The 27731-nt window shown below is 37.2% G+C and overlaps 1 protein-coding gene across 1 annotated transcript; it reads left to right on the forward strand.

The window, feature by feature from the left end:
• The first annotated feature begins 9158 nt into the window (after positions 1–9158).
• Positions 9159–17847, forward strand: vax1 (ventral anterior homeobox 1). Its single transcript, XM_010892253.4, has 3 exons — positions 9159–10290; positions 12558–12745; positions 15818–17847. The coding sequence occupies exons 1-3, from the start codon at positions 10074–10076 to the stop codon at positions 16352–16354; spliced, it is 942 nt and encodes a 313-aa protein (XP_010890555.1). The 5' UTR covers positions 9159–10073; the 3' UTR covers positions 16355–17847.
• Positions 17848–27731: the final 9884 nt, after the last annotated feature.

The raw sequence follows: 27731 nt of genomic DNA on the forward strand, positions 1-27731 counted from the left end.
AAGTATATGAGCAAAGCTGCAAGTGCCCTTACAATATAGCAACGTGTTGTTTTAACAGCTGATGTCTGTTCAGTGTTACCTTTGTAAATATTTAGCCCAAATTAAGTCTGGTATATATAGAGATCCATGACAGTTAAAATCACAAAGCTCTCATAGATGACTAAAATGCCAAGTAAGGCAGGATTCTGGCGGCTTACATTGCATTCCTGTCTCAGATCCTCTTAGGCAAACATTTTATTAGTGATGTAATCCAGCTGTTGTTTGAATAAGAAGAAATGGTTCATGATCTTACTTGATTAGTATATCAGTAGGGCAGGCCCTAGCCTTTTGGGGCCCTAAGCAAAATTGTATTTGTGGGGCCCCTCTTCGCTATTGTTCCGGGGCTCACTAATGGAGTGGGGCCCCCTAGAAGTCGGGGGCCCTGAGCGACCGCCTATGCCACTTATGCCACAATTTGAATTGTTGTTCATGTTTATGCACAGGTCAAAACTAGGAAGGGGTAGAAATGTATCCCAGTAATTCTCCTTTTCAAGTATTTCAACTATATTACGGAACGCTGGACTAAGTGTCTCAATCTAATTCCAGTCACATGAGTCAAGACTGAGTGTATGATTAGTCATGGAGTTATTTTCCATTAATCCTACTCTCTGTGCAAAATGGATGCAAGTTTAGTCTAACTCTAGAAATGTGATCTTGGGCAGATGCCTTGATTTTCATTTCAAAAGATGTTGCTATTAAAGAGTAAGTCTGAACAATTATTTTTCCTCTGAGAGATGCTTTGTGGTGACTTCTGATTTAACTTTTGAATGTGTCTTTATCTTCCAGGTTACTACCTTTAATTGTTTATTCCAGATTTAATAAAGGTTCTTACAATATAAAGCACAGTAGGATTACATTAAACTTTTTTGAAACCATTAATCTCCTTTAACAGTCACCATTATTCATTTATGAAAATTGACAATGCATGTTATTCTAAACATGCAATGAATTTTCTCAAATTACCTCAAAAACGTCTTCACGTTTATTCATTTTGTGTAACAAAGAACTCAACGATATGAAATAAATCATATGAAACATATTGCAAGGTTCATCAAAGTACAAAAAAAGAAAACTAAACTTTGTCACAACCCAGTTCCTATGGTGGAACAAAAAGGAAAATTGGAACCACACATCAGTTAAAATAATAACAAGGGATATTTGTTGACAAAAGTCACATCATGACTCCAAAATTAGAAGTGACTGAGTGGAGAGAGGTCTCCCTGAAGAATGTGATACAGAGCATACCATCTCTCATTTAGACAAAACAGTGGATCATTCTCACACCCTATGACCCCCCACTCTATTTATCCTTTTCTCACTCCTCATCTTGCTGTCTCTTAAAGACATGCACACATGTGCACACACACACACACACACACACACACTCACACATACACACTCATGCTTTGGAATGCCACTTCATATGCTATGAACTCACAATGCTCTAAAAGTATTGAAAGCAGAAAACAATTATATTTATTCAAAGTTTATTTCACTTCAACTTAAATTAGTTTTTGACATTTTATCTATAAATTGCCACCCACCACAAAATCACTACAAAAAGATGTTTACTGTATTACCAGGATTCATTAGGGTATGTAAAAAACATAGGTGGATGTGTTCTGGCACTCTGACACTGCCCTCTTCTGGTCAGATGGAGTACTGGTGTTTTTCCAACTAACCCCACAAAGAGCCCAATGTGTCACAAAGGCTGCTGCTACGAACTTTGCAGAACATTCATTACATAAGCTCAGTGTGAAATACATAAAATGTGTCTGTACCAAAAACATTCCCTACTTTTAATGGATTAAATGCACTATAATTACAGGCAGCAAGGAACAAGCAAAGTGAGAAGCCCAACTGACAATAAAATCGGTCTTCTCCAGCAGGTGGCGTTTATTACAGTTTTTTTCAACCATCAATGAAGGAGTTTTTGTATAGAGATCACTGACTGTGTCAACAGTAAATGTAAGGGATTATTTGCTACGTGAGGCTTATTTGAGTAAATAGAAGGCTTATGTAGCTACCATTGTACAGATAAAAGTATGATACGTGACATCCTGGCAATATTGTTTCATGAGGATACCATAGCATGGCCCAGTTAAAAGTTGTGTTAGTCTATTCTATGCATATTCCCAAGCATTGCATAGCATATTACTCTTTGCTTCATGTAACACAGCTCATCAGATGTTCCAAATAATATGAAGGTAATTAGCTGTAAAGTGAGAATGAGCAGGAACTTGACTTGGCTGTGAAATCTGACCGTGTCAAACGAATCTTGTGGCAACTTTATTCTACTCTGGCCAATGTCTTATATTTTTTTGGACATAGACATTAGGATCTTGTAATTATGTACGGATCTCTTTTAAGTGACAAGATTTATTACATTTGTAATCTATCCATGCACTTATTAAACAGCTCCTATGCAAAAATGTTGTCATCATCATTATCACTATTTCAATCTGATTATAATTATAATTTGGAAGTACAATAATAAGTCAGGGACATCTTGTTTTTGTCTGCACTTTGAGGAAGGAATGGAAATTAACACACAGTTATTCAAAGCAAAGGCCTGGTCCTTTTTTGTTACCTCTTAATGTTAAATGTGTGCTATTTCATAGAAGATTGTTACAATTCTGTGAAATAAAACAGTCCAACTGTCCAACTGTCTCCAACCTGTGCAATCCGTTCTGCAACCTCTGCTCCATTATCCCAGAAACACACACACACACACACAATCAACAAGGAAAGTATAGATGGCCACATGAGGGCAGTAAATCCTCAAAAGTGATCCTGGTTGGTCTGCCACTGGCACTTATTTTAAAATCTGAACTTTGATATGTATTGTACACCTAACCTATAGCCCCAATTAAATAATCAGAATTACAGTGATTATCAGTTTATCAATAATATTTGTTTTTCTAAACTAGGCATTCCACTTAAATCTTTCATTTCCTCCTGGTTTCTAAACCAGAGTCAAATTAATATAAAAGTAGTTATGCCCCCTAAATCACCTGTTGATTTTTTAAAAAAGAACAGCAGGACAGATTTAAAGTGTAAGAAGCTGCTAGATGGGTTGAAATACCTTGCAAACGGATCAGAGTCTGTGGCAGAATGCTGATAACAAGCTTCAATAAAACATTATGAAGGCCAAAGGCTGAAGGGGAGCTAGCCAGCTCTGTGTATATAATGGATGCCTATGATGTCAAACTAAACAAAATATTTTATTTGATAATCGTTGCTGTTGAATAGCTACAGTATGCAAACTCCCATAATGAATCATTCTTCATGATGTTTTCTTCTAGTAAGCATTACAGGTAAATAAAGTAATGATAGCTTTATAATGTTTTTTATGCCATTGCAATATGTCATTTAAAAAAACTCCTCAAAAGAAAGCAATCTGGACGTCATTTATGTTACATATGTACTATACAATCTATTTGAAGTGCACCATTAATTTGTCAAAAGGTTTTAGCACTGTACATAAACATGGTACATAACTGTTTTCACTGATGACATGCCAACTGAAAAGCAATACTGAATTATTATATGATCCAACACATCTATAACATTATCAAGTTATTGCTCTTTCTTAGCTAAATAACTATACTATGTCTTCTTCCAGTGGCCAATTGTGGAAATATTCTGTTTGACTGTTGCAAATGCAGTGTTTTCCCAGCCTCAGTCTCAATGCAGAGAGCACTTCCTTGCTGATGAGGAAGATCCGGACATACACCTGATAAGAATATAACCCCAGTACAGAAAGAGTAAACACAGGGTAACTGGGACATATTTTAAAAGAGCTGAATTTATTTGGGGACGTAACGACCACGTAGGACTACAGATTGAAATAGTAAGCTGATTGAGGAAATGCTTAAGTGTTTACAAATGGCTTTGAGAATGTTCTTGTTTAACCACTATTCGCTCAATTCAGCCAGGCATTAATATTATAAGTGTTTTTCACCTAACCTTGAACTGAATGTGTCCATTCAGTCTGTCGATAGTGACAGAAGGGGAGCATAATATACACAATGTGTTTTGCTATCGTTCACTCTTCTTTATACTTACTGAGGTGCAACAGGTATAATATCTCATCATTACCAGACTAAAGCGTTGCATTGTTTGTCCACACGCAGATCATTTCTGGTGTCCTGGCTTGATGAAGGCGTCTCAGACTTCCACATCAACATGCATGCCGTTGGCCACAAGATGGTGGAAAAAATATAAAGTGACACTTTGTTTTCACACCAAGTGTATGGCCTACCGGCCTTCCAATGATATCTTTGTGTCAAACCTATTGCACTGCAGATTTTAAAAGCATGACGTTACGTCACTTAATATCAATACGATTAACCATGCTTTATCTCATTTTACAAACAGGATAAATCATGTCAGAACTTTTTCCACTTTTAATGTGACCTATAATGTGAACAATTATATTAAAATACAAACTGAAATCTTAGAGGGGGGAAAAATGAAAAATAGAAACCTTACAATAACCTGGTTGCATACATGTGCACACCCTCTTATAACTGGGATGTGGCTGTGTTCAGAATTAACCAATCACATTCAAACTCATGTTAAATAGAAGTCATTACACACCTACCATCATTTAAAGTGACTCTGATTAATCACAAATAAAGTTCAGCTGTTCTAGTAGGATTTTCCTGACATTTTCTTAGTTGCATCGCAGAGCAAAAGCCAAGGCCCGCACAGAGCTTCCAAAGCATCATAGGGATCTCATTGTTGAAAGATATCAGTCAGGAGAAGGTTACAAAATAATTTCCAAAGCATTAGATAAACCATGGAACACAGTGAAGACAGTCATCATCAAGTGGAGAAAATATGGCACATACCAAGAACTGGACGTCCCTCCAAAGTTCATGAAAAGACAAAAGAAAAACATCCAAGCCCGGCTGAAGTTTGCAAAAGTCCCCCAAAAGCAGGTGGGAAAATGTGTTATGCTCTGATGAAACCAAAGTTGAAAATTTTGGCCATAATTCCAAAAGGTATGTTTGGCGCAAAAACAACATTGCACATCACCCAAAGAACACCATACCCACAGTGAAGCATGGTGGTGTCAGCATCATGCGTTGGGGCTATTTTTCTTCAGCTGGAACCAGGGCCTTAGTCAGGATTGAGGGAATTATGAATAGTTCCAAATACCAGGCAATTTTGGCACAAAACCTTCAGGCGTCCATTAGAAAGCTAAAGATGAAGTTCACCTTCCAGCACCATAACGACCCAATACACAAGTATTAGTTTAAGGGTGTGCACACTTATGCAACCAGGTTATTGTGAGCTTTTAATGTTTTATTTTTCCAACTCAAAGAGTTCAGTTTGTTTTTCAATTGAATTGTTCACGTTATAGGTCACATTAAAGGTGGAAAAAGATCTGACATTATTTATCTTTGTCTCTTTCTTTTACATCACAAGAACCTGGCGTTTTAACAGGAGTGTGTAGACTTTTTATATCCACGGTATATATTCTGAAGACTCAGGGTGCTGGTATGAGAAAAGTAAGAAATCATCAGTGTTCATGTATTATTCTGCTTTATAATAATGTTTTGTATGATCAGACTGTGTAAAACCTATTAAGTGTATGTGGTCCTTAGATGTTTCTTCTGTATTCATTAGCAGTCATAGGCAACCCTCTGTGTCCAGTATAATTCCTCTGTGTAGTAACTGCAACAGGTGTAATTTGAGCAGTTCTTTTGTATCTCTGAAACACGTATGTGCCATTGTCTGTTACTGTGTACCTTTAAACCGAGCATGACAGCAGTGATGAAAAGTGCCATAAAGGCTTTCGAAATAGATAATTTATCCCCAGCCAACAATAGATGTCATTTCAGGCACCCAAATGGATTTTTGGGGGTAAAGTGTTTGGAAACATGGGAGGCCAAGTAAGGACGGCTCTGATATTCTCAGTTGAACCTCATTTTAACTGAACTGTGTGATGGAGAGGTTCCAGAGGATAACTCATGCTGTGAGTTGTACTGACTATGCAGTGGACAGTGGTGAAACAGTCACTACGCAGGGACTGGAGCGTTGTGTGAAAACACCCTGTTGAAATGTTCCCCTCACTCCTCTTTTCGTTGGCTTTTGTTCCTCCCCCTCCCCTCTGCTAAACTCACAGAGTGGAAAACAGGTCCTGAGACAATGCTTTGGTTGAATGTGTGTTGGGGATCATAATGTCGGCCCATATTTGTTTGTATTGATATGAAGATATTGTTAATTTAGTTCTTGTTAAACAAAACAGCAGTACAAATAAAACATTAAATATCAGGTTACTTCTCACTGTATTTAATGTATAAGATGCACTAAACACCTATTTATACCTATTATGTCTGCTTCAGTACAGTTGACCAATGCAATGCTAACCGTGACTAAAAATGTTTAGCAGAAAAATTAGGGAAAGTTGGTTTTCGCAATATTACTTGGAACAACAAGTACTCCATTGTAAGGCTCATGGGTTTTTACAAGAGATATGTCAAACCAGGATAAAGTTTGCTATGTTTTAAACCTCTACACAAAACTCACCAGCACAACTGGCTGTGCTAAGGTACCTAGGAATATAGAGCAAGCACCTTATCACAGAAATAAGTTGGAGAAAACAGCTGCTTTTTACTGTTGCTTGGATATAATCATGCTATATCTAAATGTAAAACAATTTGCCTTGAATTACCACATTTTGTATAACATAGTGTAGACCCATTCCATTAGGGCATTTGCTGCTGCCGAGATTGAGATTTAGTGGCATTAATAACTTATGAAAAACAAGATACCTCTCAGGTCCTCAGTGGTGACGAAACAGGTTATTCACTTATGCTTTATTTCTTTGCTTAAGCATAACAGAATTAGAATAGAAATCAAGATGATTGTTTCTGTCTGGTCTGTGTCAATGTTTATCATTTCATCGTCAAGAGAGCTACACTTTTCACAACACAGCATCACGCCACACCAATTTCTATGATTTGTATATTAAACGCAGGCCTATTTTATTTCCGGACGTCTGTTTGTGAAAATTCTTGATTTCTATCCCGGCATTAAATGTGTTTAGAGAAAACCTCTGGTTTCCTGCCTTGATTGATAGAAGCATATTGAAATGTCCACTCACTCTTTCCCAATCCATTACACTGCGCTCACAATCTCCGTGAAGGAGCGTGGCACTGGTACTGGGCCTTCCCACTAATCATGCCGGCTGTGATCATGATGAATGTTTGATGAATGTTTTGTGGCATTATTCACTGGTGGAAGTGGCGGTCCTGCTTGCACTTGGCCATTTCTGTAAACAGTTGTAAACCCACCCATGACGAGCAATATATATGGATAAGAGTTCCCGTTCGGTGGCTGGTGATGTTACTATCCTCAGGGAGGATCTGAACGGAGCTACAGATGAATGTTATGTAGGGGAATAGGGTTAATTGGCATATTGGTTATTGGTTATTGGAAAAAAAATGATGTGTCATTTCCTCCTCGTGTGCAACAGAGCCATACATTCATATGTGAATTCTTCTATCTGTGCATATTATGTGTTAAAAACACTCTATTTGCGGGATGATTATACCATAGTAGTATCTGTGTTGCAAAATGTTTCTGTTACTAAGACGTTGTTGAATAATCCCCATTATTGGGATTGCTGGAACCTTCTTTTTAGATGGAGTAGATGTGAATAAACCTCCAGCCCCATGGGGTGCAGCCTTTAAATGTATTTGCTTGGCTTTTGCCATCTCATCTGGCTTTTGCCACTGCTGTGCAAAGATTGATAGTGTGTGGGGCAATGCCCAGAGCGCAAACCATTTAGTAACTCACTGGTCCCGGTAACCTTCATTTCACTAAGAAACAACAGTCAATTCCATAATAATGCCATCACAAAGTGATTACTAAATCCCCTCCTCACAACCTCTTTATACAATGTTGTTACAATAGTAATCACAGCATTATTGCACATACACAGAGCAATTTTAATCAATGTACTATTTCACTACCTTGTTTTATGTATACAAAGACTTACAGGGAATGCATCAATATAAAAAGAAACATAACTAACACAGTGATAAAAATCACTGGACTAAATTCAAACTAGTTCTGAAGACAATAGGTAACCTTCAAAAACAGAACAGAGCATTCAATTTCTAAACAAATCACACCCATAATGAGTTTTGAATCCTCAACCTTTTGAATGTGCTATATTTCCGCCTTTTACATGGACGTTTTTTTAATTTTTTTTACATTGTCTGAATTATCTGCGGTACTGACTTTCCAGTAGAACAAGAGACTGAGAACAGGATTGTTCACAATGAACCTGAGAGGCCACAGCGGTACGTACACAAGCTGTTTCCCAGGCTGAAGCTCAGCAACACAGCTTGAGAAGCAGAAGTCCCCTTCTGTCACTCCCTTTTTAGCCCCCTTTTACCTTTCTTTAACAATTGCTCATTCTCCACTCCAAACAGCCACCCCCAAACACTGAGTGAATAAAGTTAGTGCAACACGCAGCCCTTAAACCCACCCCAAGACGGCTGCCTGGCAGCCACACTCACAGAATTGTTTGTTAATAGTCCAATTAGATAATTGCCATCTTTCACTCCTTTTCGTCTCTGTTTCCCATAAAGAAATGAATGGTGTTCAGGGAGGGGGGCAGCTTCAAGAGGGCTTCTGGCCATGCAAGGTGATGAGAAGGGCCGGAGAATTTTCCTTGCACAAGGCCATTGGTTTGAATTGAATCATTGTGGCCTAATCAATGGTCTTATTGGATTACTGGCCACTGCTGTTCCCTGAGATATTGTTGCTCTGACAATAGAAATAGCTAGGAGTTGGTGGGTGGGTTGGGCAGTGGGGTGGAAGGAGACTGCTGGAGGGGGACCATTCCAGGAGTGAGTGCAGGCACTAATGACGAGTTTTGCCCCTTTTTTGTGTTTTTCAGATGTTCAGGTTAAGATTATGAGTGCACAGGACTGCTTCTGTAGTGCGTAGATATGAATGGTGGGGACGCTGTGTTAATGACTAGGACCTGTGGGCTGCTTTTCGAGCTGTTGTTCGTCACGCTGAGTGACGTGGGACGACACAGGAAACTTTAACAACGTTCCTGTTATGCCGAGCTGGGTGTTTTTTGTGAAACAGCTCTCACGGCCAGTACAAATTCCGATCGGGTGGATTTACTTTTTTCGGTGTCCTCTGGCTCTACGCATCTATGCCTCTCCTTTATTCTCTCTATCTCGGTCTCTCGTTCTCTCATTTGCCCTTGCTCTATCGTCCTCTCTCTCTTTCTCGCTCTGTCTCTCCCACTCACCTGTGATAGCACTATAGTGCTGACAGCCGAATGTTGCAGAAGGACAATCATTGGTGAAGGACACAGTAGATTTTATTAAAGTTGGCCATCGTGGCCAGATAACTAACTCTGGAGAAACGTCGAAAATGGCTGTCCAAGTTCCGTGGATCGAAGAGTGAAGTGCCTGGGAACTTTTCTGGAAGTGTTGTACCCTTGTGATTGTGTCTGTGTGCTCAGGGTCACTTTTTTGCAAAGCGAGAACAATCCTTTCTGTTGATTCCCTTGGCTGAGAGGTGGCTGACAGAGGGGGATGGAGTGAGCGAAACCCTCCATTAGGACCTGATATATTTCCCAAACAATTTAGTGTATTCATGAGGCTACGCAAATGTGGAAGCCTCAAAATTACCGTAATCAATTGAAACAGCGAGCGTGCGTCAGTCCACGGCTCTGATTATTTTGAGATCATCTATCAGCTTGATGTGTATGTAACAAGGTGAGGGGGCATTAAATCGCTTTTGAGTTTCAGTGATAAGTCCATGATCATTGGACAAGTGAGTTGGACAACGAGAACAGGGCACCTTGACGGGGGAGGCAAGTGTTCCCCAGACATTAGGTTGCTGACTCTGCAGGTTAAAAGGCGCTGTCTTAAAACAAAACCACATTGCTGAGGAAAACGATCGTGCAATACGCTCTATATTACAATTTTGACCTGAAAAACTAAAGGAAAAGTGGAGTAATAAAGACACATTGGAGAGGCCAAGTGAGTATGGAGGTCAGATATAGCCAAGAAACAGAACCAGGGATGTTGCTGAAGAATGGACTAAAGGATGGGAAAGACAGCAAGGACTCCCAAGGAAACCTTTCCAAAACCTTCCTAAAGGATCAGCAGGAGTCCTTCTCACCATCTGGGACAGTGGAAAACTGTGATAAGAATCGAGGGAGCACGGGGGATCCAGACTACTGCCGGAGAATACTTGTTCGAGGTGAGAGGATTGGCACTACTATTTACTTCTGCTGCTATTCACCTATCACTTTAGTTTATGTGTATTCACATGATGAAATAAGATTAGTGGCAATGTAAAATTGGTTGAATTCCCGAACTTATTTGTGATGGTGAAATATATATTCAAGCAGCTTTTGTTTTTACTAACATAGGTACTGCTACTTAGTTCCCCACAAAATGATGTGTTTTTATGTGGTGTAAAATATGTTTGAGGCATGTTTTGAGTTGGTTTACATTTTGAAACCGTTATCTTATTCATTATACTTGGTTTAATTACACGCAATTAGCTAATATCCATTCTTAATGATATTTGTTTGTTCAATTTATTATCACTCAGAGAAAGCACAGAAAGTAGACACTATCAGTTAACAATGCGCCATAGTGCCGTTTGTAGCTTCCGGGGCATTCTCGGGTGAGAGTTCAACATAATGCCAAAGAAGGAACAAAACAACACACACACTCACTCTTTTCTCTCCCTTGGTCGGTTCAGTTAATGTAAATCTATTCTGAGTATTTTTCTTGATCATTCCTCAATTTAGAGTAAATATAAACATTTTTCTTTTTTTTTTCACTTTTTGTAAAAAATAAATGTGTTCATATTTTCATGATTTTCCTTTGTTATGTGAGCTGCAGAAGGCTCGTAGATAGTTTCTACATTTTAAAACAATTTAGCTTTTTCTGAAATGTTATTATACAGCATTCACACATCCTCACAGCACAAATGGTTTAAGTTAAAGAGTCTGTTTTTAATATAAAATAGTTTTTCAAATTAAAACACTTATAGAAGTACTACACATTATTTCTCTCCATTGAAATATTTTTATGCTTAATACTTATTCAGAGAGGTTTAAAAGAATAAGAACAGTATGTAGAAATGTTTGCCTCTTGGTCTTTTATACTTCTGTAAAGAAGGTAAAACAGGGTTTTCTTTCTGATTCTTTTCAGAAGTTAAATAAGTAATACTAATGGAGGTAAAATGCTGCTTGTATCATCTTTCGAATTTCAAAATTACATAAAGTATTGTCTATTCAGTTCATTCAAATAAATGTGTTAATTACTTTGTTATTTTAGTTCTGTGTCATCTGGCCTCAGGGCCAAGTTGTAGAAGAATATCTGCACATCACAATTGTGTAACACAGTTGGACAAACTGAGAAATATATCCTTGCTAATTGGTAGAGCAATAAATCAAACCTTATTTTCATTACATTCAAGTTACATTTAGCAGATTTTAGAGATGTGGAAATAATCCTCATGTAAGGAGTAATAATTACCTTTTAGTTCTATGAATAACCCTATCTTGTTCTCTTCTTTATTTTCTTCTATTTATATATTGTATATAAAAAGGTAGAACAAATATATAATTATTTTCAAAGTATCTAAACATATGTCCTTGAGTTATTTCCTTTTACACTATAAAATGTAAAATGTAGAATATTATTAAAATGTTTTACTTTTTATAAAGATTTAGTAGAAGCTCTTATCCAGAGAGACTTAATTTTAGTTCATAAACACACATTGAATTTGGATTGTAGAAAACTATAGGAAAACATCTCGGTTTGTTTAAAGAGTTTAGGAGAGATTTTATGTAATTAAATGTTTTGGTAAAAAAAATCATCATAATAAAAAGATTCTTTTTTATCATGGCACTCAGTAGATGTTTTTTACATTTTGACAACTTTCCTCTGTATATTGCACTTCGTTATATGAATTTAAGACTTGTTTTAGCATGGCTAAGATTCGGAACGTGTACATGTTAAGTAGAAAGAGAGGTAGAAATAAAGCTCCATTATATTGTGCATTGAATGGATTCACGTAAATAATGTACACAATTCATTGCACTTTCATACCTGAATGGTTTATTATTTTACTTTGCAGACATTCTTGGTTATTTGAAATAATTGTATTGTATAATGTAATTTAATGGATAAAGACCCTCTGCTTTTAACCCCAAAAATATGTTTTTTTTAATGTATTTTACTTAACAGTAAAATAACTTAATACTTGTTCACATGTTGTTGTTTTTTTTGCACTGTAACAAAGTCTAAGTCTGCCATTGATATTGATTAATACATTAATTGATATCAGTAGACCTAAACATATTTCAAAACATTAACAATGGTCAATTTGGTATGGTGATAATAATTTAGGAATCATTAAGGTATCCTAAATTTGAATATAATGTATTTCAATATTTGAATATAGTAATCTCTGACAAAGCATTAATGGTCACCTGTTCTTTGTTGTAGATGCCAAAGGATCTATCAGAGAGATTATTCTGCCAAAGGGACTGGACTTGGACCGTCCCAAACGAACCCGGACCTCATTCACCGCAGAACAACTTTATCGTCTGGAGATGGAGTTCCAGAGGTGTCAGTATGTGGTTGGGAGGGAGCGGACAGAACTGGCCCGCCAGCTAAATCTATCTGAAACTCAGGTAATTGAACCATTACAATACAAGGGATTTCACATTAGTATGTTTTATATTCACACATGTTTTACAATGTCCTAAAGTACTTGTTTTACCTGCCTTAATAGGTTAAATTAGGAAACATTACAGTAAAGTAACAAAATATCAGGATTGACTGTAACAGGGTTTCTTCTAAAGTCATCCATTATTAGTCACAGTGGGAATGGAAGCTTGTTGTGTGCTGCTGGAAGGGGGAATTTAATTAAAGTTATAAAAAAACTATTAAGTTGTCAAAATATTTCTAACCTGTCTAATGGTAAGGGTTGTGTAGTTTCCAACCTCAAAACACCAGCAAATGAAATGAGCAAAAAAAAATTCTCACTTGCTTCTACACTATTATCAATATGTTCAATGTTTCTTTTGAAAAGAAAAAATACAATTAAAAGGTATCTTTGGCTATAAACCTAAGGAACAATTGTAAATTAATTTCTAAACACATTGAATAAATAATAATATTAATTCTTTGTCATAGCAACAAAATAATTAGAGCTTTACAATGAGGGTGAAAACTCTAATCTTAGGGTTAAGTGGGTAATAATCAAAAGTCAGACAAACATGAAATGGGACATTGCTAATGGTGGAACACTAAATCTAATTTATTTAAACCAAAACCCACTAGGCTTGCTGTTGTTATTTTAGACACAGTGTAGTTAGAGTAAAGATATTAGCTATGTAATCCCAACTGTCATATGTAGCGTTTTATCATAATGTAATAAGCAATGATATATATGCCTGTCAAAATCATTCTGTATCTCAAATGAAAATGTCGGTCAAAATCATTCTGTATCTCAAATGAAAAAATATTTTGGATGGTACACACTTACTTGTCTTTATAATTTTTTGGTCCTATTCCACTTCAATACATTCTATTAATATTTCACTATAACGCAGAATTGTTTTATTTAGCCTACAAAGTAGTTACTTAAAAAAAAAAAGATTATGTGAATTGTTAGCTAATGGTCATATTCAAAACCTAAATTAAACCATTGTGCGTGGTGAAGAATATGGGTCTTACGGGAGACAGATTTTCAGTTTAGAAAAAGTCGGTTTCTAGTCCACCCCTCCCCCACAATAAAAGCCTCCAACTGATGCTCAGCTTTGGGGTCAGGTAAAGGTTGCTCTGAGCTCACTGTGGGTGAACTGTATTTGCACTTGTCTGCTCGCTCTCAACAAGAGATATTAAACTTAAGACAACCTTATATGTTTCATTTTCACTTCAAGGAAATCCAGCTCATGGCTTCACAGCTCAGGCTTACTTTACAAACCAATTTTATTTATGTATTTATCTAGCATTCCGGCTAATGACATAGTCAGCCACATTGCCTTTTAAGTTTACTACGTACAGTATCTGACATCATGAATGTTTCGGTGGGCAACAACCTTGACTTTGCAGGGACAGAGGTCAGACAGGAACACTATGCTCAGGTATTTTCTGTGAGCCACAGCATAGGCACGTATTTCCAATCAAAAATGTCGGTCCATTACAAGAAATATTCATAATGACCTTGACAGCAGTGCACACAGCAGAGCTTTTATTTTGCATGCTACAGCAGAGCACACAGCCGAGCTTTTATTGTGCATGCTACAGCAGAGCACACAGCCAAGCTTTTATTGTGCATGCTACGTGTTTACCTTGTCAGCCCTTAATGAGTTCCAAATCCTTTGGTGTTTTTTTTCCAATGGTATAATGACGCTTTAGGTTTCACACAGCCCTTGGGTCGCCGTTCATGTGAGGACCATAAACTTGCATTTTTTTCTATGTCTTCTCACATGCAACATGTAATGTTATATGCATGCCATGGTTCTTGATTACAAAACATTTTCAAATATCTGCTCCTTAATAAGTTGATGAAGTGGTATTTAATGAAGGCATCATGAAATTAACACTCTTAGGGTGTTACATTAAGAAATGACAGCCATTTGCGGAAGTGTGCCCAACTAATCATCTTTATTTGGATTGTTGGCTTCAAAACCCCTGTTAAATGTTATTGAAAATGTATCCTTTACGGTTATTATTTTTTTTTTTATATTCTTAGAACATGAGGGTATAGTTATCATATAATACCTTATTTTTTAGAGTGTAAAGATTTACACTTGATCCAGTAATCTTGTGAAATTACTTAGTTGTTCATCTGCAACAACAAAAATATGCTATTCAGATGTGATGGAAGTAGCTGTAGTTTGAGGTACTATAGCTGTGAAAGCTCATTGATTGAGAAACATCCACTTTAATTATGTTCCGTATGAAAGTAATTAGGTTTGATTGCCACAGACTTGAGGTGGGTAAATACATGAACAACAAAACACAGTTACAACTACTGTTATCATATTTGGATATAAAAAGTTTAATAATTACAATATAAAACACAAAAAACATTGGTGTATTTTTACTTTTGAGAGACTATTAAAAATGGAATTCAAATGTGTTTACATTACTTCTTCAGTATCAACATGGCCTCTTCTTTATCCACTTTAATAGGAATACAAAAGCCATGTCATGTGTAGTTTTCTTTGTTATATCGCCTGTCATGAGTATACTTTTGACACACATAGATAGACTACCTGACCATCGAAACACCAAACTGCATATTTCTGTATTCATATTTGCTGTATAAAAAATATGATTGATGTCTTCTCTGATAACATCAATTGGTGTGATACATAAATGTTAATATTGCGTTTGGTTGTGACTCTATCCCTCTGTCTGTAAATTTGCTTCTTAATCAGTCAAGAAGTAGTAGTCAGGTTCTCCTTGATCATGCCATGGTAATGTATCCAATGCTATTTTTATTACAATAAAAGTCATGAGGACATCCAAGTTTGGCCTACACTAAGACCACAAGGGAATTCAATATTCAGAACAATCCAAATAATTGAATCATTTCCTGCAAATATCGGTATTGCAATACATGAATATAAAAATACATAAATAACAGTGCCATAATATCAATAATCCTTTTGCATATATGTGCTATGCTATGTTGCTGAAAGTCTTATTACCTGGCTGATTTAGGATTTATTTTTTGAACTCTTTCAAAGGTGAAAGTTTGGTTCCAGAATCGACGTACAAAGCAGAAGAAGGACCAGGGCAAAGACTCTGAGCTGCGTTCGGTGGTGTCAGAGACGGCGGCCACCTGCAGTGTGTTGAGACTTCTAGAGCAGGGCAGGCTCCTCACGCCGCCCGGCCTGCCCGGGCTTCTGCCCCATTGCGGCAACGGTACCCTGGGCACTGCCCTGCGAGGCTCCTCCATGGGCATGACCAGCAATGGGAGCAGCAGCAGCAGCGGTTCCAGCTCGGGTACAGCTGGCGGCAGTCCCCCTCTGCCCATAGTGACCAGTTCAGGGACGGTATCAGGCCTCCAGAGTTCTCCGTCGGCGCATGGCCTCTTCAGCTTCCCCATGCCCTCTCTGCTGGGCAGCGTCGCCACCCGCATGTCGTCCAATCCGCTCTCCATGACCGGCTCCCTAGCTGGGAACCTGCAGGAACTCTCTGCCCGCTATCTGAGCTCTTCTGCTTTTGAGCCTTATTCACGGACCAATGGCAAGGAGTGTATGGAGAAAAAGGTTTTGGAATGATGTTTTTCGAAGGATTTTGGTTTATTTTGTTGATCTCCTTGATTTTTATTGTCTTGGTTTAGTTTGTTTGTATTGCTCTCTTCTGTCCTGTTAGTATTGTGTTGCCGTTAAAGTAAATCCAACTGAACATCTGAAGCCTCTCTGAAAGAGACACACACACATTTTGATTTTTTTTTTAAGCTTTTGCACTGAATCAAAGCTGAATCTACACATTCCGAATTTCAATACAAATGCTCCATGAAAGCATGTTGTTTTTAGATAATTTTTTTGAGCAAGAGCAGAGAAAGAAATATGCCCCATCTGATTGCATCTGTTTTGGTAACACAACACAGATGTTTAGCTTTTGTAGGTAAATTACACAGAACTGAGTGGTTGGCCAAGGGTTAAACATGATTTTACATTTTAGATTGTTTTCTTATTATCTTGTTTTGGGTAGACTTATTTCACTGTGTCTAGGCTTATAGCGTTGTTATGCATTTCAGCTCATGCAATTCAGGTGACGGACTCAGCTAAAGACAACATGGTGAATTTGGAATTAGTTTGGCCCTTGTCAAATATGACATTTCAGTTTAAGGAAGTCTCTTTTTCCATTTGAAGATATTCATGATGAATACAGGCATTTAACACACAAATGCGATTTACATATGCAGATGTTTTGCAATATTAAGCTACAATAACAATCTTTTATACCAGTTTGTATTTGTTTTTATGTTTGGGCCCAAACAGACTAAAGGAAAATGTTGTCAGTATAATAGTTAAATTGTTCTGTGTTAGTTGTTTTCTAAATGTTTTTGTGAGGGGTTTCCCAGTGTCATTTTTAGCGCAGTCTAAATGTGACTTTCATGTCTTAAAGATGCAGTATCCACTTTTTTGTCTGTGATTTTAATTATACTAGAGTGGTAGTCCAGATTTTCATGTACATAAGAGTTGGATAAAAGCTTGGAAATGGTGAGGTGGGGCAAATAGATGAAGGAAATTTCAGTAAGTAGCTTGTAAAGTTGCATATAGTGAATTTTGCTTTATGCAACATTTGAAAAAACGTTCTCAAGGTTTTCACATTTTTAAGACAAAGCCTTTCCCCATGTGATATGTTTAAACATCAGCCACCATGGTGGCAGGTTTAAAAGGAAAAGAGCATGAGGTGACTGAAGGAAATTACTGTGGTATAAAAGAAAGGAAACAGAATTGCACCTAAAATTGTTATTTTATTGTAAGTTATTCACGTCTGTAATTAATAAATGATTAGTATATCCGCTAAATAAGGAATGAATGAATGTAAAGGAGGGGTGATGAATCAATCAAAGTTCTTTGGTGCTGTTATTGTGAAATATCTTGAACTTTGTGAAATGTGTGGTACGAGTGTGGATATATATATTATATATATGGCTACCAAAAAAGCCAAGTGTGTTTTTCAATTTATTTCATAAAGTACATTTGTCATGATGATAATGGTCTGGCTATAACAAAAAAAGCAATGGATGTGGCAAGCCATACAGAGGGGACTTTTGTTTATTTTGGGTTGAAATCCTACTTAAACTGGGATTCATGAATCCTGCTATGGCAATGTTAACGCAGCTTATCAATCCCGTTCCCACACCCTTATTTTGTTGGGGGGTTACATATTGCAAGCGGTGAACTCACATTGTACTATGAAGGAATTGCTGACACACAGGGAAGGATGTGAGTTATTTAATTAGTCCTTTAAGGTGGTAACCAGTTTTCAACAGTAGCCCCAACAGTTTACAGTAATGTTTTGAATTTGATGCAAAAATACCAAAGGTTTTCAGAATGGATGATGAAGTTAATGATGAACTGGTTGGTTCAAGTGTTAAATGCTGATCGGTTTGAAGCTGTGGTACTGAATATCTAGTGTATATCAGCCCCAATATCGTAGGTATCACCCCAAACATATTTTAATTACATTAGTAACCAGTTTATAATAGCACTGAGGCCCTTCAGGGGGTTGTGGTATTTGGCTAGTATACCACAACTAAGAGCTGGATTCAGGCGTCCTGCCTGAGAACAATCTCTCATGGGTAAGAGTTTTAGATGATGGTCTTATGCAAAACTACAAGTTTAACAAATAAGTTGCCAAATTACTAAAACAAACAATTAAATTGTGTTTAAGAAAATATGTTATAGAGCAATACAAAATTGTTAAAATATGGAATATGGAAAATATAAAATTGACAGACAGTTGAAATATTGCAATTGTAAGGATGTTATAGAACTGTCAAAATGTGTCTGGAAGCCAAGCCATGCAGAAAAAAGGGCCTTTGTAGTGTCTGTCTTCAGTTGCAATGTTTTTTTATCAAATAGAATAAAATCCCACTTTCTATACAAAATGATTACATTTTACCATTTAAAACACAACAAACATTGCACAATGGGGAGAACTGCCTCTTAAAAATCAGTCACAGTGTTCAAAACCTTGGAAATCTTAGCATGAAAAAACTGGGGATGAAGGTGATGACAGCAACAATAAAAGTAGTTTGGGGTATCCAAACATAACAACATAGCCCAAAATGACATGTGGCGACATGTAAATAAAATAATACTAATGGCTACTACTCGACTCAACACGTATAAATTGGATGGCTGTTGGTCAAAGAACTTACTGTTTGTTTGAGTGAATGGAAAATGTAGATTTTTAAAAATGTATTAGCTTTGGCTTATATTAGCCAAGTTCATTAAAGGGGAATTTCACAATTGCTCACCTGTGATAAAAATACAATATTTCCTCAACACAATGTAAAACAACAGTATGTGAATTTCCGAATATAATCAACAGCCGATGTATTCATCTGTTTACAACATACCACAAGTTCCTGTATTCATAGTGAATGTAGATCACGCCTCCCGAACAAAATCGGAATAGGAGAACATGATAGTAATACTTTGTAGAACATGTTTGAGACAAATCTAACTGACCTAGAAGTCTGTCAAGCATGATACAAACCACCTACTGTAAGCGTCTCCCAGGGTGAAATGCCCCCTTTTGGAAGTTATACTTCGTCCAGTAAGTTTCAGTCACTTATTATAGAATTATATAGGTCTCTGGTGCAAAGGAACAGTTTAGATATGGATAAGTACAAAGAGCATGCAAACAAAATAATTATATTAAAGGGGAAAATAAAACAATATGGTAATTAGTTTTAAGGGGAAAAGTATGCAAAATTGGTGAAAGGTACACGGTATGAAGTCATTAGTTGAGCTAACTACATTAATTTGGGAAAACATGAGTAACTGAATTCAGAAGTATTGCAGTGATAATAATTAAAATAATAAATTGACATAAACCTTACAAGTTTTGTTTAAGTTACAATACTTAATCCTTTTGTTTTATGAAATTTAATATTTGTGGTGGTGAACATAAAAATATAGTGTCTAGTCAACTGAAATTATTAGCCTTTAATCCTTTAGTATGTATTTTGTGCAAGTATTTCAGAGCAAACTTTTCATCATTTGCCTTTATTTATACAGTGAAAACAACTGACACCAAGGTTTCTTATACAGCGGAGCTCAGTATTACAACAAAAAAACACATACAAAATGGAAATAAAGCATATGTTAAAAAAACACTATTAGTTGACAATATACACTTTCTTTATAAGAGATTTAAAATGTCTTATAGGCACATTTTATTTAATATCACTCTGAATGGCATTCCATGAGTGTGTGGCAAAATCTTCAAAAGCAGTTTTATCTGGTTCTGAATAGGCCCTCGGTATCTCCAGCGCTATTCATTCGTGAGACTCTGTTTGGTAACTGCTGTTCTTCCAAACAATTTTCTCTGTTAGATAGGCAGGACATTTTAGCATGACTGTCTTATATACTAACATCATCAAATATTTTGTCACTTCCGTGACTCCCAACCAACTGAAGGATATTTGCACCATTGATAAAATGTAAGGCCGAATGATAGACTGAATCTAAAGATTTGAGTACAGAAGCTGAGGCATGAATAAATAGTATATCACCATAATGTAGTGGCAACATAAAATCCTACGGCATTTGTAAGAAGCAACACCTTCTATAAAGAATCATTCAGTAATTTAGTAATATTAGGGTCATCCAAAGCTATGTTCTGTGACCTAGAAACTAAAATGTATACATTTTTATTTGCATTTAGTACCAAGGTCCATAAGTGATTTTTCTAACAGTAGGACATTTGCAATGGCTTATACAAGAGATGGAGCCATAGCATATAATACTGTGTCTTCAACATTAAAATGAAATGCAATTTCAAATTTTCTTTAATATATAGATTAAATAGAAGGTTAATTCATTAATAATATAAAACCTAAAATGCAACCCTCTGGAACTTTGTGGACAACAAGATATTTTGATTGAATTCCATCAGCTACGACAGCCTGTGTTCTACTACTAAGGTCATTTTAAAACCAGTGGCAAGTGACCTTGGCCAGGCCGAATGAAGACAGCTTTTTCAATAAGATTGAGTGATCTACTGTATCAAATGCCTTTGACAGGTCAACAAACAGAGCAACAAAGCTTAATTTGTCGTCTAAGGTTTTGACAATATCATTTACAACCACTGTTGTTGCTGTGATATTACTGCGCCCAGATCTAAAACCAGACTGAAATCTATTCAAAATGCAATTTTCTGATTAAAAGGGAAGCAACTGTTTATTTACCAATGCATCTAGATCTGTAAAAATTTAGAGATAGGTGATAGTTATCAAGGACGCTACTGCCCCCATCCTTATGCAATAGGAGCCTATGAGCAGTTTTCCAGACCTCCAGAGGGATAACACCTGAAATTAACGTTAGATTAAATATATGTGTTACAGCTCCAGAGATAATTGGAGCAGCACTAAACAATAATCCTGCTTATTAAACATATTAAATCCTAGCGTATTAGCCCCTGTGTATTTTTTTGTGTCAAATACTACCAAAGAATCAATTTTGTGAAGATTCAGCGAAAACCCTTGACTCAAATTCAGTGTTGATTTTGAGTCAATGATAATTACTAGATTTTCATGTTTTACTCTGTAATTTATTCCTCTGTCATTTTGAGTAGGTGTAGAGGTTTTTACCAAAAGTTCACCTGCTGCAAGACATTTTATTTTGATCAGTAATAGGTACCGAGTCCAAAACGATCTGTTGTGGCAGTACGGTGGTGGCATTGTTCTTCAAGGTTCTTTCTGTTTTCCAGAATTTGAAAGGACATCCATTGCAGGAAGATAGTGTTTGTACATTGTAGTCTGCTTTTGCTTTTCTAATAAGTTTTATACATAGATCTCAATATCTTAAAAATATGCCAGTCAAATCTAGAAGTTATTTATCTAGCAGTTGCCCATGACACATTTATTTTAGGAATAGTATCAGATATTTCAGAACTAAACCAGGCATTGGATCTGTTCTTGACTCTCATCCTCATACAAATGGCATGCTTATCTGGTATATAGGTAAAAACATAAGAAAAATACAGTAGCGCTAGTTTGGCCTCTGGAAAGGCTGAAATCCAGTCAAGATCACTTTGGGAGAGGTCTTGTATTTTAGTGATAGGCTAAAGTTTTGTTTGAATTCTGACATCTCTGATGTATGCAATCGGGCAATGGTTGCTAATATAAATTGGAAATACACTGCTTCCCATACATTGTTTTGTAACATTTGTCAATATTTAATCAATCTCTGTAGACTCTTAAGGCTCCTTTGAATTTGACATAAATAGTTGGGTTAGGTTTAGGCCAACACAGAACTCTTTAATTCTATCTACTTCTTTTGATTCCCAGTCTAGGTTAAAAGCACCAATGATTATCACTTAATTTGATATAAATGTGGCCAATTGGTCCATTAGTTGATTTAGCATTCCTTTCTTGGCAGATAGTGGACAATATACATTTATAACTTTAATATTACAGTAGTTTCAGAATTTAATGCTTAAGGCTAGCAATTTGAGTAACTTATGACTACAGTTTACAATATTTTTTACATTATTCTTTGTAAATATGACCACGCCTCCACCTTTTTGTTCAACATTTCTGCTCTAAACACATTGTACCCATCAAGTGCAATATTGACATTATTTGTAATCTTAGTTTCACATTAAATAAATTAGTCTGGATCAGATTGAAATACAAAAATCTTAATAATGTGTTACTTTTCCCAGCCATAATCTGGCATTCACTGTTCTCATTTCTCTGGCAGTAGCTGGAGATATAGCTGTTGAAATGAACATACGCTGCATTAATCTATGTGCTTTACATTACTTTCTCAATGGGAGAATTGTCTTTTCTTATTGTGGAACATTAATTAGCAATTTTGATATCAGTTTTGATATCTGTTTGTATGGCCCGTTTAAACCTCAAAGGAACACAAACTGCTTGATACTATTTTAGAAATATACTAGCTCCCCTAAAAATGTATTTGGCATTGGGTAAAAGTATCAAAAAGTTTAAAAATAATAATTACTCGCAAACATTTTATAACAGAATCATAAAGCAGTAAGCATTTATAGCTCAATAATTATTTTTTTAAATTATAGTTTATGCTTCTATACGGGACATTTATTCTACTGACGGGATTTAGGCAAAATGCTTTTTTTGTGTGTGACTTTTAGAGTTAGTCATAAAATGACTGTTTTAACAATGTTACTAAAATAGGTCATATTTGCTTCCAGGAAACCTGAAAATAGGGAAAGAATATTTATGCATGCAGAGTGGTGTTGCTACAAATTCTTTTTGGTCTGGGCTACCATGGGAACACTTAACATTGTTACAAACAGTTATAATGTTACTCAGTGCATTTTTGCCATGCATCTCTGGTAAGATTTTAAGACGACATTCTGCTCTTTCCATCCCACTCTCTTCTGCAGTTGGTGAGTGAAGTGATGCTTCAGTGGCACTGGAAACTGAGGGTCTTTTGTCTATCAGTAGTATGAGCGTAGGCAGAGAATCTTACCTTCCCCACTGTGTCTTGGGAATCTCCCTGGAGAAAAAACGATCACATCTATGTCTCCCCCTTTTACCCACATTCATTCTCTCTCCTCCTGCAGTCCAATTAGATAGGAGGTTTGGAGGTTTTTGTAAGTGGGGGGCTAGGGAACCAGTGGACATTTTAGGGGGTGTCATAGTTTGAGACCACCAACACATTGCTCTCATCATCACATGAGCTGGCAGGAAAGACAAGCTGTATCAATTTTATTTGTCTGCCTCTTTCCTCTACCTACTGGTACAAATGATCATTTGATTTGTAGTGAACAGGTCTTATCAAACAGCCAACCCTCTCACGCTTCATTAGACTAGCAAGTAAGTTCCTGAAGTTCCTGAAGTGTAACAAATCCAGAGATTTGCTATGCCTGAAGAGATTCACAAATCTAGAAATTTGCTGGTAACCTCACCTATTAATTTATCCAATTATGAAATCCAAGGATTAAGAAGATGAAAAAAACAAAAAGGAACTTTATCGAGTCTGAAAAAGACACTGATTTGTTGATGGATAGTAATTTTCATTTGAACATATTAAAGAAGACAGTACAATAATTAATTAATTAATTTGCAAAAATAAATCTGGATTATGTTTCCGTCATTAAAACCTATAATTGTTGTCAACGTCTCTTCTTCAAATTGCTATAGAGGTTGCGAACAGCATTGTTTCTTTAAGAATTACACCATTGTCGATATTGCAAAGTGCAGAATGTACTTGCTAACAATTTTATATTTTGTTTGCATTAATGTTGTAAAGCATGAATCTGCAGGAGCAAGTCAAACCTCTGATGTTTGCTCAGAACGACAGGGTGTTTTCCATGGTCATACAAGCTTCCTTGCACTCTGGGACTGGGACACTGTGCAGTTGTTAACCCTGATGGAGAGGCCTTGGAACTGACAACCGTTCCTTTGGAGGACGTGCAGCTCCATCCTGTTGAAGTTGAGCTTGAGGTGGTGGGCAGACACCCAACCAGAGAGGTGACCTGGCACAGTAAAATGCCCATTGCCACCTAGATGTGGAGAAATAGTTGAATGTCATCATAATAATTAAAGAGCATCTAAAAATATGACAGAGCCAAGTGACCTGCTAGGTAGGATGTAATCCAAGAATGTGCAGAGCCTGAGACGCCAAGCTTTGAGATGGTGGAAGGGTGCCTGTAACGTTATAAAAAAATTGCTAAAGCATTGAAAGTTCTTAGGAACTTACTAACAAACTTACTAGAGCTGGCCATCCAGCCAAACTAAGTAACGGGAAAGAAGGGCGTTGGCCAGGATGGTGACCAAAAACTCAATGGCCACTGAGCTTCAGAGTTTCTTTGCAGAGATTAGATTAGAAAAAAGTAGGCTAGACAGAAGCCACTCCTGAATAAAAGGTATAGACATGCCGTCTGAAGAACTCTTAAAGCAATTGAACTATTAGACCTGAATGCCAAGTGCTATGTCTGGGAAACTGGTCAGGATACGTTTGGGAAACTGGTCAGGATTGAGGGAAGGATGAATGGAACAAAATACAGAGAGGTTGTTGAAGAAAACCTGATACAGAGCACACAGGACTTCAGGGTGGGGTGAAGATTCATCATTCAGCACGTCAATGACCCAAAGCACACAGCCAAGTCAATGTTGGAGTGTCTTCAGGACAAGTCTCAGAATGTCCTTGAGTGGCTTACCCATGAACCCCATTGAACATCTGTGGGCACTCCCCATCCATTCTGATAGCAATTTGAGAGGATCTACATGGATACACAGCCCAAGTCCAGGTTTGCAAAGCTGGTAGACACACCTCGAAGAATGGATTGATGCCAAAGGCGCTTGTACAAATTCCCGAATAAAGAGACAGCATAATTATATAGATGAGATATTTCTGTTTTTTTTTTTATTTTCAATAAATTGGCACAAATCCAAAAATGTGTTAAAATCATTGTTTTTAGAACTGGCTGGTAAAAATGTGACTATTTCACTCTTAGGGCAAACACCAACTCTCCTGTAAAAAAACATAGGGATCTCAGTCATGGTCACCTTCCACTCAGTACTCATCTCCTTTCTGGGACACACTGAAGCCAAGGGTCAGAGGGGAGTGACCTCTGGTTTTCTCATTCAGTGAGTTTTGGTAGGGAAAAAGGGTGGGGGAGGTACATCACATCTTAATGTTGAGGTCTAGATCTTAAGGTTGAGGTCTAGTTTAAAGGATTAACCTATGCATGGCAAAGTGGAATCATAATTTAAATTATATTAACTGGAGAACTCACATTCCACTTTGAAAACCCTTTTTGTCTGTTTGTGAATCCATGCCAGTGATAGGCATACCCTAATGTATGTGTTTCACAGATGAGCCAATGGTTGACCCATCGTTCTGGTTCAACCACAAAAAAATAACTATGACAGTGTTTCTTGAAAAATAGAGGCGCTGGTATAGCATGATGAACAGCCTGTCAAGCGCTGGCCAAGAATAACTGCAATTCATGACTCAGTATTTCTGTAAAATCTGCTGAAATCCACTCCCTATTTAGGGTTTACTCACACTAATAGGAATTATTGTGAAGACATTTCACATTAAATAGCATTTAAAAAATAAGTAGGTTCACCTTTTTATTTGCATTTGCAACATATACTTTTCATGACATAGCTTGGTGATAGGTGGAATTCTTGCAAAACTCAACCTCACCAAAACAATATCTTGAAATGGGTGGTTCACATATAAGCCTTTTTTCTTTAAATTTTAGGCATAAAAATTATTGAGTTGTATTATACTGACTCTTAAAGTGGGGAAAACAAGTATTTGATACACTGCAGATTTTGCAGGTTTTCCTAATTACAAAGCATGTAGAGGTCTGTCATTTTTATAGGTACACTTCAAATGTAAGAGACGGAATCTAAAACAAAAATCCAGAAAATCACATTGTATGATTTTTTAATAATTAATTTGCATTTTACTGCATGACATAAGTATTTGATCACCTACCAACCAGTAAGAATTCCAGCTCTCACAGACCTGTTAGTTAGTCTTTAAGAAGCCCTCCTGTTCTCCACTCATTACCTGTATTAACTGCACCTGTTTGAACTCGTTACCTGTATAAAAGACACCTGTCCACACACTCAATCAAACAGACTCCAACCTATCCACAATGGCCAAGACCAGAGAGCTGTGTAAGGAAATCAGGGATAAAGTTGTAGACCTGTATAAGGCTGGGATGGGCTACAGGACAATAGGCAAACAGCTTGGTGAGAAGGCAACAACTGTTGGCACAATTATTAGAAAATGGAAGAAGTTGAAGATGACGGTCAATCTCCCTCTGCCTGGGGCTCCATGCAAGATCTCACCTCGTGGGGCATCAATGATCAGGAGGGAGGTGAGGGATCAGCCCAGAACTACACGGCAGGACCTGGTTAATGACCTGAAGAGAGCTGGGACCACAGTCTCAAAGAAAACCATTAGTGACACACTACGCCGTCATGGACTAAAATCCTGCAGCACACGCAAGGTCCCCCTGCTCAAGCCAGCGCATGTCCAGGCCCGTCTGAAGTTTGCCAGTGACCATCTGCATGATCCAGAGCAGAAATGGAAGAAGGTCATGTGGTCTGATGAGACAAAAATTGAGCTTTTTGGTCTAAACTCCACTCGCTGTGTTTGGAGGAAGAAGAAGGATGAGTACAACCCCAAGAACACCATCCCAACCGTTAAGCATGGAGGTGGAAACATCATTCTTTGGAGATGCTTTTCTGAAAAGGGGACAGGACGACTGCACCGTATTGAGGGGAGGATGGATGGGGCCATGTATCGAGAGATCTTGGCCAACCACCTCCTTCCCTCAGTAAGAGCATTGAAGATGGTTCGTGGGTGACAACGACCTGAAACACACAGCCAGGGCAAGCATCTCAGCATCTCAAGGTCCTGGAGTGGCCTAGCCAGTCTCCAGACCTGAACCCAATAGAAAATCTTTGGAGGGAGCTGAAAGTCCGTATTGCCCAGCGACAGCCCCGAAACCTGAAGGATCTGGAGAAGGTCTGTATGGAGGAGTGGGCCAAAATCCCTTCTGCAGTGTATGCAAAGGTTTCTGTACCAAATATTTAGTTCCGCTTTTCTGATATATCAAAAACCTATGTCATGCAATAAAATGCTAATTAATTACTTAAAAATCATACAATGTGATTTTCTGGATATTTGTTTTAGATTCCGTCACTCACAGTTGAGTGGGAAAACCTGCAAAATCGGCAGTGTATCAAATACTTGTTCTCCCCACTGTATATGTCCATGAATACATGTGGTCTTTAAGATATTTATTGGAATCTGAATATATTCACCAATTTGTTAGTGAATTAGTGCCTACATCTTTCATACGGTGTGGCATGAAAGTTAAAGTATATAAAATGAAATGCTTGGTATATGTTTCTTATTAAACTCACTTTATCATTATTCTTTATCATTACTA

This window comes from Esox lucius, chromosome 6, assembly GCF_011004845.1.
Source record: "Esox lucius isolate fEsoLuc1 chromosome 6, fEsoLuc1.pri, whole genome shotgun sequence".
NCBI lineage: Eukaryota > Metazoa > Chordata > Actinopteri > Esociformes > Esocidae > Esox > Esox lucius.

Bases quoted from the DNA above. Each gene is read 5' to 3' on its own strand.
- vax1 (XM_010892253.4), top strand. From the start codon at position 10,074: ATGGAGGTCAGATATAGCCAAGAAACAGAACCAGGGATGTTGCTGAAG. The intron at 10,291-12,557 runs GTGAGAGGATTG...TCTTTGTTGTAG, and splicing joins CCGGAGAATACTTGTTCGAG to ATGCCAAAGGATCTATCAGA. The intron at 12,746-15,817 runs GTAATTGAACCA...ACTCTTTCAAAG, and splicing joins TAAATCTATCTGAAACTCAG to GTGAAAGTTTGGTTCCAGAA.